The following is a 12,113-nucleotide window of genomic DNA, read 5'->3' as shown; positions in this document are numbered from 1 at the left end:
GTGCATCACTGCTCTTGGCGACCACCTTCTGCAGTAGGCATGTTACCCCAACTTTACAAAAGAGCACAGGGAGACTCAGAAAAGGGTAGCAACCTGCCCAGTTCAAGCCCTGGCCCAAAGTACCCTCTCTGCTCTTCCATATCATAAAAAAATAGTGACTTCTCAAGACTAAAAATAGCATGAAATGCCATTATGAGCCTTTAAGAGCACTCACATTTTTTATCGTGATGAAATTTCTTCATATTGAAAATTGCCAAAATAAAAAAAGTAGTTGCCTCCAGCTGCAGCTTGGACAATGCTTTGCTTCCGCACGGGTTTCATGGCCTCGGCCATTCACCTGGCGGCGTCTGATGGGGGCGGCGTGTCTCAGCATCCTTGGCCCCCCCACACGCAGACCCTGCGGTGCAGAGAGCTTTTCATTTGGACTCTGGCCCGTTAAAAGCCCAGCTCAGCCTTAGAGGAAAGGGGAAGTTGAAGAGACGCTCTTGTAAAGAAACTGGGAAGCCAAGGAAATGAGTCCAAGTCTGCCCCCCTCCGCCAGCGTCATTCTCCCCACTGTCTCTCCTGCCCCCCAGGGACCCCGCCTGGGGAAGCCCTCCGCCCCCGCCCTCAGGAAGATACTGCGACCGAGGGGCTGGGAGGCGCACGTTCCGAAATTGCCCTAAAAGAAGGAAGCTGTTGTCCCAAAACTGAAAGCCAATTTTTAAAAATTTTAAAGAATCTTTTTATTTACTTTTAGCAGATGGTGAATCTAGGAAATGTAAGCAATAGACTAAAAATCTGGAAATACATGGAAATAATGGCAAAAAGCAAACTCTTTGCCTCTAATGCACCTTCTAAGCTGTAGGGAAATGAATTAGCCATTAATGTTTTACCTAAAACACACTCTTAAGATGTCCAGATCCACTCTCTCCTCCCCAAGATTTAATGGGTTTGAATAAACCAATAAGCAATATATACCTGTTTTTCTGTTCCAGTCCCCACTCCATCAATGCTTTTAAGACTGTTAACTGATATCAGCATGCATCTTAGCAGCAGCAATCTTCTGAACAGGCCCTCCCTGCGCAGACCTCTTGAAGCCCGTTAAGTGCAGGATAGTTTGGGTACGGTGGGTTTTACATGCACTGACATAACAGAGCGTTTCTTCTTTAGAAAATTTCTAAGCAGATGGCTCGAGGAACAAGAGCTCTCCCCTGAGACTAGAGACTATCCTGTCCACATAGACTGCAAATACGTTTTCTAGTTTCTGCTTTTAATCCTGTTCTGATCAGCTAAAAGGAAAGGAGAGTCAGGAAATGTTAAAATAAAGTGTTATTTTTTTCCACTTGGTCCCAAATAATTAACTCAAAACCCAGGTTTCTAAGACTAAACTGAAGAAGTTGTGTATGTCCGCGGGTTTGGGGAAGGTGGCGGGGGGCTACTTTCTGTTGTTACCCTTTTAGATCGAATCAGGCCAAAAAGCACCATTTTTCTTAACCTCTAGCCCAGAAGAGGAATAGAAGACAGACATGGCCTTTCCCAGTCTCTACACCCCAAAAGATTTTGAGGTTAACAGTTAACATTTTAACTTGTAGACAGATGGTAAAGTGGTTGACTAGTCTTAAGAAGTTTTCATACTTAATCCATCCAAGTCATACCATACTACAAAGTTATTTTCCAGTCACAGAAATTTAATTACTTATTTATATATAATGTGCTGTATTTTTAATACCGGCCCCTTCTTTGTCTTATAATAAACCAGTTATGAATGAAAATAAGCTCAAGATAGCTTGTTGCCTTGAAATTTCTACTCGAATATACTAGAGATAACAGCTACTACCTTTAACAGCAGCTAAGTGGTGGGTCATAGCCCAACAGTTATTCAAATGACTCAAGCTGTCTGGAATTAACCTTGCTTTATATCAATGAGCCAATATATCGGTAGAACATTCATTCAGCAAACACAGAGCTGCAGCTGTGTGTCAGGCTTTGTCCTAGGATCTTGGGATCTATGGCTCAATATCAGGGAAAGAGGCAAATAGTAAACATAAGTATGTGAGTTAGGAGGGGGTCAGGACTGTGGGAACAGGAGCAGAGTGGGGTGGCGAGGACTGCGAGGGCGCCGGGAGCAAGAGGACTTCGAGCTGATGAAGATAAGGGCGTCGGCCACATGGAGCCTGGAGGGGATTCCAGGCCCCACGCAGAGGCTCTGAGGTGGGCGGGCTTCTGGCCTTTGGGCAGAACAGAACTGAAAGGGTGGAGAAGGGTCAGAGATAAGATTAGAGAGAGAGCCAGTTTGGGACTGAAGGCATTAATAATTTTTTTTGAGAATTTAAATCACTAAGTCCATATAGTATATAGTGCTTCTTTCTCATACCTGATAATAATGTCGCCTTGTTATCTTCCTGGCAATCATTTACTGAAACTAATTTCATATTCCATGTGACAAGCATAATTATTTGATGCCTTTCAATTTAATATTCTCTATGTCTAAATTCCAGTTTGTGGCTGATACTGAAAAGTGATTGAAAAAAATAAGGCAAGCATTCACTTATTCAGTCAATTGGAATTACATTATGAAAAAACACCCTATGCTCTTTCTTGGGTAAAAAAACATTGCTTTCAAACACTTATTTTGTCAAAAGAGGACACATTACTTATAAAGGTAGATCACTTCTTCTCTAAGAATTAGATATTTAAGAATGACAATGCCATAGTTAATTTTTTTTAGAGCATCATCATATCATACTGCCAGGAAATGTCTTTTAAAAATATAAAGCACATCTTCAGAACATATATACAATTTGATAAATGCTACAAGAGTTGCACTTCCCTAGAGAACCATGTTCCTATATTGTCACCTAAACACATGATATGGATGCTTCTATGGAAACAGACATTGTTATTGGACAGCTGAAAAAAAAACAAAGAAGACACAAAATGACACTAAGATTAGGGACGTGGGACTAGGCTTGCTTATGGAGAAAAGCAAGTTTGCCCTAAGGTCGTAAGAAGCGACATTAACTGGATGAACCTACATAGGTAGGGTGTGAAGTACAATTAAAATAAGAAGTGATGATACTCGACTACCCAAGAAATATTTATTGGGTATCTACCATGTGCCAAGCCCTTCACTGGTAGCTGGAAATACAAAAATGAATAAAATAGTCATGGAACTTTTAGTCTAGTGAGAGGAGACAAACACTAAGCAAATTATTACACAAACACACAAATATCACTTAATTACGGTCATCTTAGGTTCTGTCTCCACTTGAAAGAAAGTTCCATGTGTTTAGAACTTTGAATTGTTCGCATTACAACGGCTCCAGCTGGGAAAAACTGCCTGGCACATAGTAAATGCTCACTACGTATTCACTGACTCAGTTACTGAAGGATGTAAAAGAGAACTACAGGATGGAAGGCGAGCATGAAACAGGAGTCCTAACCAAATCTAGGGCCTGGGTTGTGATGGAAAAGCTGAAAGCTGGAAAATAAATAGGAAATAGGCAAGGGAAAAGAAGAGGGAAAGAGAGAGGGGATAATCTCCTTTGAAAATAATACTAATGGCAGCAAGCCCTGAAGAGGGACATTTGGTGTTTCCTAAGGAAACAGACACAGCCCAGAGAGAGAGTGTGTGTATGATGTGGGGGGTGTGGGTGAGACGGTGGGGGGAAGGCCAGATGATGCTCTGGAGGCTTTGTGGAGGAGGTGTGACTTTAACCCTAACAGCAACATAAAACCACTGAAGGATTTTAAATGGAGGCACAGTATCCTCAGGTTTATGTTTATAAGTGATCTTAGAGGCAATATGGAGAAACTAATTCTAGGATTCTATAGTTTTTTAAACACTGACTTTAGCACTAAAAAAAATCTGATGGAAGTTTCCTGAATTTGACTTAACTGTAAAGAAAAATTTCTAATGGGAATAATTTTAAGATTTAGGAGATTATCAATAGAAGACTTGACTTTTGATTCATTGGTGGTTGTGAAAGGCAGAATTCTAAGATGATCCTTTTCCTTGGTTGATTTCCACCACTGTGTTACATTACAGGGCAAAAGAGACTTGGCAAATGTAATTAAGGTTACTGATCAGTTCACTTTAAGATAATAGTGTGATGCTGGTGGTCTTAACCTAATCACAGGAACCTTTTAAAAGCACAGTTTTCTATAGCTGGTAGCACAAAAAGTCATAGAGATCTGAAACATATAAAGGAGTCTATGTGAGGAGATGAACCATTGCTGAGAGGAAGACGGTCAAGGAACTGGGAGTGGCCTCTGGGGACAGTCCCTGACCATCAGCCAGCTAGAAAATAGGTCCGACGACCACAAGGATTTGAAATCTGACAACAATCCGAATGAGCCTGGAATATTCCTCCCCAGAGGCTCCAGGTAATTGCTCAGCCCAGTGACCATCTAGACATCAGCCCTGTGAGAGTCCAGGCAGAGAACCCTGCTGAGCCCACCTGGACCTCTCTCTGACCCACAGACCTGTGATTTCAGAAATGCCTGTTGTTTTAAGACATTATGTTTGCAGAAATTTGTTACACACCAATGGAAAACTCCCACAGAAATCTGTAATATCTATGAGAGTGACCTTCTGAGGAGAACTATTTTTCATTCCCGTGTGTCTATTAGTTTTTCTGCCATAATTTAGAAAGGAAGGCAATGACGACTTACAAACTCTCTATTATGGCAGTGTTGTTAAGAAGTAGTCCAAGCCTGCCCACTTGCTAGGTATTCTAGAGGACTGCATGAACCGAGACAGCAGATCAGGGCCAGAGAAGGAAAAACACCGCCCCAGACCTTGGCCTCCTCCTTGCCCTCATTTGTCACCTCATTTGTCCTCATCCTGCAGAAGACACTGACCACCTCCCCAACCAACAGTGATATGGTCTCCTTTTTCATGAAAAATAAATGCCTGTGTCAACAAGTCACTGTCCCCTGGCTGCAGACGATATGACAGCTTCCTGCCTTGACACTTCATCACCTTCAACCGAAGAGAACAAACAGGACTGTCACACATTCTCTGCCCACCCTTCAGCTGCTGTCTAGTTACTTTCAAATTTTACCACTTTAAAATGCAAATAAAAAGGAAACAATCTCTCAAATAACTACATTCACTATTTCCAATTAAAAATGTCCAAAGAGAAAGAGAAAACAGAAGATTCTTACAGTGTTCCCAGTGCTGAAAGAATCCCCAGATCCTGGTAACAGCATCGAGTTTTCCCTATTGCTCCTGGCCCAGCTCAGGACAGGGGGATGCCCTCTGAGCCTCCCAGCTTTACAGAGACCCAGGCCTCATCCGTTTGGGGACACCACCTGCTTCCAGGGGCTCAGAATCCTCCTGTGGATATTCTCAATTGGTCAGGCCTTGTGGGAAAAAGGAAATCATGAAGAAGGTAGAAAGGGAAGCCCACGCTTACTCTGGCCCAGAGGTGACATCTATGTCTTCTGTATTCACGTTCCACCACCAAGAAATAGTCATCCGACCTCATTTAAATACAGTGGAGCTGGAAATTATAACCCAAAAGTATGTCCAGGAAGAAATGAGCATGGGAAGTGGGGAGTCCCAGCACTGTATCTCCTCCAGTAGAGTAAAATGAAGTCTGTGAGCAATCTACGGATGTTGGTTATCAGCATTAGCGGCCACCTTCATCACAGACTGGGAAACACCTAGTTCCAGTTACTCTTGCAACGTAACAAAGCATCCGAGAATTTAGCAGCATGACACAACCGCTTTATTAAGCTCATGAGTTCTATGGGTCCCAGATTCAGAGAAGGCACTGAGGGGGTAGCTCATTTCTGCCTCATTACACATGGGGTTGCAGCTGGGGGTGACCCAACAGCTCGGGGCTGGAACCATTTAGAGGAACCTTCATTTATAAGTCCAACAGTGATGCGGGTCATTGATCAGAATGGCTGAGGCTCGTTACCCAAGCACCTACACATGCCTTTCACGTGGCCTGGACTTTCTCACATTGGGGTAGTCTTGAGGCGTCAGACCTCTTATGTGGCAGGTCAGAGCTGCAAAAATGAGTGGCCAGTGGCTAGGTGGAAGCTATGTCATCTTTTATGACCCAGCTTCGGTCATTTCTTCTGTACTCTGCTAGCCTAAGAATCACAAGCCCACCCAAATGGAAGGAAAGGGGACTTAGACTCACATCTCAATGGGAGGGTACCAAGGTCACACTGCAGAGGTACCAAGGTCACACTGCAGAGGTACCAAGGTCACACTGTAGAGATACCAAGGTCACACTGCAGGGGTACCAAGGTCACACTGCACATCTCCAGCACGTGCAATGGGAGATACTGTGGGGCAGCTTCAGAAAACACAGTCTGCCACATATATTTCTTTGAGTCCTGAATCTCAGTGTTTGCAAGAACTTTGTAGCATATAGAACAGGGGCCAGCAAGCGATGGCCACTGCCTGTTTTTGTAAACAAAGTTTTATTGAAACACAGCCATACCTTTTCCTCAGCAGAGCTGTGAGACAGACCATATGACCTAGCAGACATACAGTCCTGGCTGTCTGGCCCCCTTCACAGGAAAAGTGTGCTCATTCTGCAGGTAGACCATGGACTGAGCAAATGGGCACTCGGAGTTAGACCATTAGAATGCCCATCTCCATTCTGGAAGCGGATGGTTATACGGCTTTGGGCAAGTTACTCAGCCTCCACACTGTTTAACTGGGGAAATAGTAAAGTCTGCTGTCGAGTTATGAGTGTTAAATGAAAAAGGCATAGTAAGCATTCATAAGTGCTAACTCTTACTATTAAGATGACCTTAAAATGCCAGCCAGGTCAACTGCCCATCCAAAGTTGTGTCTCCAGCGTGTCATTCACTATAGATTTCAACTATCTAGTGATGAGTGGAGCCATTTAATCCTTTAAATATTTTGTCTATTAGAAAGTTCTTTCTGCCACTGAGTGAAATCTGTCCCTTTGCAGCTCTGTCCTATTAATTCTATCTCCTTGCGGTTCCACATACCATCTCTTCCAAATATTAGGTTCTTCGGGTGTTTGGAGAGTTTCTCTTTTATCTTATCAAGATGACGTGTCTCCAGTACTTTCAAAAGTTTCTCCTAAAATAGTCTGCATCCCTTTCCCACTTTAGCAATTCTCTTTAGGAAGGAATGTCAAGCATTGGCCCTGAAATTTGCATGAGAGTTCAGGCAGACAGATCAGATCCTTCCAGCCTGCTGGCTGGTGATGTGTGTTTTCTGCTATTCGGGTTTTTTTTTTTTCCACCCCGTCTTGCTCTGGAAGTGTTTATTTTTTTAGATCTGGAGGCCTTATGTTTACCCTTTTCATGTTTAATCTGATACAGCTCCAGCCTCTCAAGATATTTCCAAATGCTGGTGCTTTTCAGAGCCTTCACTGCCCCGCCAGCTTTATATCACCCATGCACACTTCTGATACCTTGATCCAAAACGTCAATAAACATCCCAGCCAGGCGAAGCCGACACCATGAAGAGTCCTGGGCTTGCTGGCAGCCAGAGTGTTGTCTCAGGGACCAAGTCGCCTTCCCCTGGGACTTCTCTTCTCCCCGATCACTGTCCACCAGTTTCACCAGGGGTGTCATTCCTCTTGGTGAAAGCTGGGAGCAAATATGTTATGACGGAAACAGTTCTCTTTCCTTCTTCCAATATTACACCTTAAAACAAAGCTGTGTATCTGTATTAGTCAGAGTTCTCCAGAGAAATTATATATGTATTTATTTACGCACACAGAGAGAGAGAGAGAGAGAGAGAGATTTGTATTAAGAAATAGGCTCTCATGATTGAGGAGGCTTGGTAAATTCAAAATCTGCAAGGCAGGCCCGCAGGCTGAGGACGAAGGGAGGGGCCGCGGCTCAAGCCCAGAGGCAGCCGCCAGTGGAGCCCTTCCTGTCCCGGGAGGTCCGACTCTGCTGTTCAGGCCTTCAGCTGACTGGGTGCAGTGCATCCGCATGAGGCAGGGTAATCTGCTTTACCAACTTCACCAATTTAAATGTTAATCCTATCCAAAAAAAACAGCCCCTGGGAACCTCTAGAATAGTGTTTGGCCAAATATCTGGGCACTGTGGTACAGCCAAGTGGACATAGAAAACTAATTATTATGGTATTTTACTCTTACTAATCATTTTGTTGCCATGAAAATAGATGAAAATTTAGCACACATGAAGCCTGGATTTTTGTTTTGATAATTCATCCTTGTGTAGTGAGTAGTCTGTTATATAAGCCATCATTAAGAGTGTGGCTTTCGAAGTGGGCACTATGATAAACCTAACCTGTAAATTTTTGTTACCATATATAAGTTCAGCATTTTAACAGAAACCTTGAGTTTAAGATTTAATACTGAGTCCACCTCGCTAACCAGTTACTTTCTTGACCTAAGAAAAGATCAAGGGTGGTAGAAAGTGGAATATATCAATAATTTTAAGACACACTGCACTGAAAGTTTCAGAATCTAGATGTAATTTAAAGTATGAATGTATCTATGTTCCTTATTCATTTACCTATTTTAGAATTTCATGTTTTTTATTTAAAATTTTTTAATCAACATTTAATTTCATTCCAATGTTACCTCTTCAATGATTTCACAACAAGGTTGTCAAAACAAATATGTATATAAATAAGAAATGTCCAAACATTAAATGTCAGTCCAGTGTAATATTTGTGATATCATATCAAACTCTATTAGAATAAAAAATGCCCGCATGTTGTCTATGGACAGCAGATTTTACTGAACTTGTATTTTGGTTCTATACTTTTATGAATCCAGGTTTTGAAAAATGTGAGGTTTTTTTTTTTGGTTAGCCATTTGTAACAAATATAAATGATTGATTTAGAGACTTTAAGAGATTTTAAGAATTTCTATGACTCTTACTAATAATTCCTTTTCTGCATGAAATTTACTGTTTTCTTTTGATATACTTTTAAATGTCCCCTCTGTAGGTTTGGATGTGTGGAGGAGAAATGTTTGATGTCCCATGTTCTAGAGTTGGGCACATCTACAGGAAATACGTCCCTTACAAAGTTCCATCTGGGACCAGCCTGGCAAGAGTGAGTAACTGGGTGTCAGAATGGGTTGGGCTTGATGTGTGGGTGGTGCCAGCAGCCCCATGCCCGGGGCAGTTTGGGACGCGGTCCGACAGGCACAATCTGGCAGGAGTATTAACAGTTACCCAGCCTTAAACCTCTTATTTAATTGTCTCAAAGCACTTTCACATACGTCACATCTAATGGTCACCTGCACCCGCTGAGGGGGTGTCCCGGGCCGCACTGCGGAGGGGAAGCTGCAGCCCGCCGGGGTGACTCTCACGCCCTCCTGAACACTGAGCGCGGGGGAGGGGTTTCCGCCCAGGTCCTCGGGGTGGGTAGCGGGGTGAGTCGGAGGGAGGAGTGAGTGGGAGCCGTGGAGAGGCCGGCGCCCGGGTCCGCAGTCTCATTTGCAGCGAGGGCAGGCTCTGCCGAAAGGTTTACCCCATCCTCAAAATTCACAAACCGGTCAAGCCCCAGATTGTTTTTCCGATATTGTGTTGAGTAAAGTCTTTTTCGTAACTGAAATGCAAGGATGCGCTCCTCTTCCACCTTCTAGAATGTTCCCAGACATGTTTGGAAGCTCATAGTCGCAATACTGTCTCAAGACAACGCTGACGCTGTGTTTTCCACGTGGCTTTCTCCAGAGCTGGGTCCGTCTGTCCGTCACAGTCTGCGCCTGCGCGGCTCAGAATCCACGCCCAGGGCGTCTCACTGCAGCCCTTGTGCATTCGCGCCCCCAGGAATCGAATCCTCAGTTACTCACTGGTTCTTTGACTAAAAAGGCTGCAAAATGGAACTATTTGAGTCTTTTACAAAGAGCTCAATGAGCTCATATAACAAGCTTTTTAAAAATGTAAACTAGTTCTTCAAGATTCATTAGAGTATCAAGCCTCAAACACAGAGCTTCTCTGTTATCTGCTATTAGACTCCGAGCGCCTAGAACAAAGCTTGGTAGACCCTCAGCAAATGCATGTTGAAAGAATTAATCAGGAAAAGCCAGGAAAAGAAAATGCTTCAGCTGGGGAGTCTTACTAAATCTTAAACACTTCAGTGAAATATAATGAAGTTTTCACTTACAATGAATGTTTTTGGGGAAAGAGGATTCTTCCTTATTTCCTTTCTGAGATTGACAACATCCACTTCTTTTTAGCTACATGCATAACCTCTTTTACGGCAGGTTGTGTTACAGTAACAAAGGTGCACCACATACACCTTGAAGGGAAATAGCTATGTCGTTCCTCCCTCTTGAGAGACTAATCAGACATAAGATACTCTGTTAAGGAGCTATAGAGATATACTGTTTGAAGAAAAGAAACTAATCACGAAATCATAAAGTGATTAAACAGCTCCATCTCAGATGAGAAACTATGATTTAGTCCTAAAACTTAATGTATATGAATCTCAAAGCTCCTTCAAGAAAACACCAAGGCTTCGCAAAAACGTAAACGATCAGACAGTGTGAGCACAGGTCACAAGTCAACTATGTGGCTGAGATAAATCAGAACATTTAAAATATCCCAACGATAGCGACGTCCTGTCTCCTCTGCCTCCCCCACCCCCGCCCCCTGCTCCTGCTTCCAGCCTGAGCACTGGCTGCAGGATTTTGTTTGCAAGAGGGATACTGCGCGTGAGAGGTTTGAGCTGAAACTAGAATATAAAAACGAGAGGGAAATTTTGTGCTGTTCCAAAAGGGTTTACTTTCAAAAAATAAGAGTGTTTATATATTTTTGAGATGTAAATGAAGTACTTTTCCAAGGACCGTCAAGTATAGGGAAACTAGGGCTGGCACATAAAATTGCCTTCAAAAAGTGAGTATTCATTCCAGTGCAAAAAATCCATAATTCTGAGTTTTAATCTTTTCCACTTAAATGTTACCTGAGGACTCATTTTCATTAGTTTTTCTAAACTGCGAGAGCAATCAGAAAATCATAAATATTGAAGCTCAACTGTCACGCTAAGGAACATTTTATGATTTTTTTTTTTAACTAAAAAGACATATTAAAATGAAGAAATGATTCTGGTATTTTGTCGGCGAGCCTCTCCTACCTGCCCCACCCTACATGGTCGCTAAAGCATCAAAAAGGATGAGCGGCTTTAAAGGTGCTTCCAGTGCAAGGCGGCGTCTCCCCAGCTGGCAGTTCACCCTCCCCTCCTCATTAGGAGGTGGCGAGGGCACCATACCTGTGCGGATGGAGGAGGCCAGCAGCCTGTCAACGCGCCACTCGCCCGAGCAGCCTGCCGCTCTCTACACAGCACACCAGGGTGTATCACAGGAATAAATTCTAAGAACTCGGTACCCAGTACCTTCTATTTACCTGGCATTACAGTCTGGTGGGAAGGGACAAGATATCTATGTAGGAAGCCATTTGAGGACAGGATGAGACAACAAGTAAGTGTTCAAGCACATGGTTAAGATATGTGTGGAGGGGCACAGCTGGGGCACTGGACAAGGACCTCCAAGTAGACCTCAGTTAAATGACCAAGTTTCACGGAGCAGTGGTTCCCGGACTCAGGAACAGTTACTGGCCCCGTTTTCACCCAGCCTCAGGGAACTGAGAAAAATCAGAATCACAGAGCCAAATCCATGCAATGCAATCACATATTTTTGGGCAGCAATGCAGGCTTTTCTTCTTTTCAACTGACAGAATACAAGATGGTAGGTTTTTATCAACACCCTTAGTTGGCGAACATAAGAATTAGCATCCTTATGTCAGTTCCCAGGGGACACGGTGACTTACAATTTAGCTGCCTCTGAGAATCAGTCTCCCCTCGTCAGGTTAAAACTAAGTGTTTTACTGAGGCCGCTGGGGTCCAGTGTCAGTCTCTGGGCTCGGCAGCAGCAGCTTTTCACCAGAACAGCCAGCCAGTCCAGGAGGGAAGGGAAGCTCATCCCTATTGTTGTAGGGAGACTGGAAAGTCCCCAGCACTCTCCCCTCAGGAGGGCACCGGCTGTCCTTCACCTCAGAATGGTGAGCAGGGCCTCGGGCCACACAGGACGCAGTTGGGACCCCTCTTAGCCTGTCTGCAAGGGACGCCAGAGACTGGAGATCGGGGGATTGTACATTGTACTTTGTCATGGACAGCGTGTCAGTAACTTCTTCTTTTCTAAAAC

The 12,113-nt window shown here is 43.6% G+C and overlaps 1 protein-coding gene and 1 long non-coding RNA gene across 7 annotated transcripts in view; one reads left to right on the top strand and one right to left on the bottom strand.

Annotated features, from left to right (window-relative positions):
• LOC118968471 (uncharacterized) overlaps positions 1-12,113 on the bottom strand; it is a 168,402-nt gene that overhangs the window by 50,553 nt on the left and 105,736 nt on the right. The window lies entirely within an intron of this gene.
• The window catches only part of GALNTL6 (polypeptide N-acetylgalactosaminyltransferase like 6), a 930,232-nt gene that overhangs the window by 859,969 nt on the left and 58,150 nt on the right, over positions 1-12,113 (top strand). For all 4 annotated transcript variants that reach the window (XM_073232816.1, XM_036998902.2, XM_073232817.1 and 1 more), the window contains one exon: positions 8,915-9,022. In XM_073232816.1, the coding sequence (XP_073088917.1) occupies positions 8,915-9,022 (108 nt within the window). The remainder of the gene's footprint in view (positions 1-8,914; positions 9,023-12,113) is intronic.

The sequence above is a fragment of the Manis javanica genome, chromosome 3 (assembly GCF_040802235.1).
Source record: "Manis javanica isolate MJ-LG chromosome 3, MJ_LKY, whole genome shotgun sequence".
Classification (NCBI taxonomy): Eukaryota; Metazoa; Chordata; class Mammalia; order Pholidota; family Manidae; genus Manis; species Manis javanica.
Note: the sequence above shows the minus strand (reverse complement) of the source record. Positions and strands in the feature narration are given on the sequence as shown.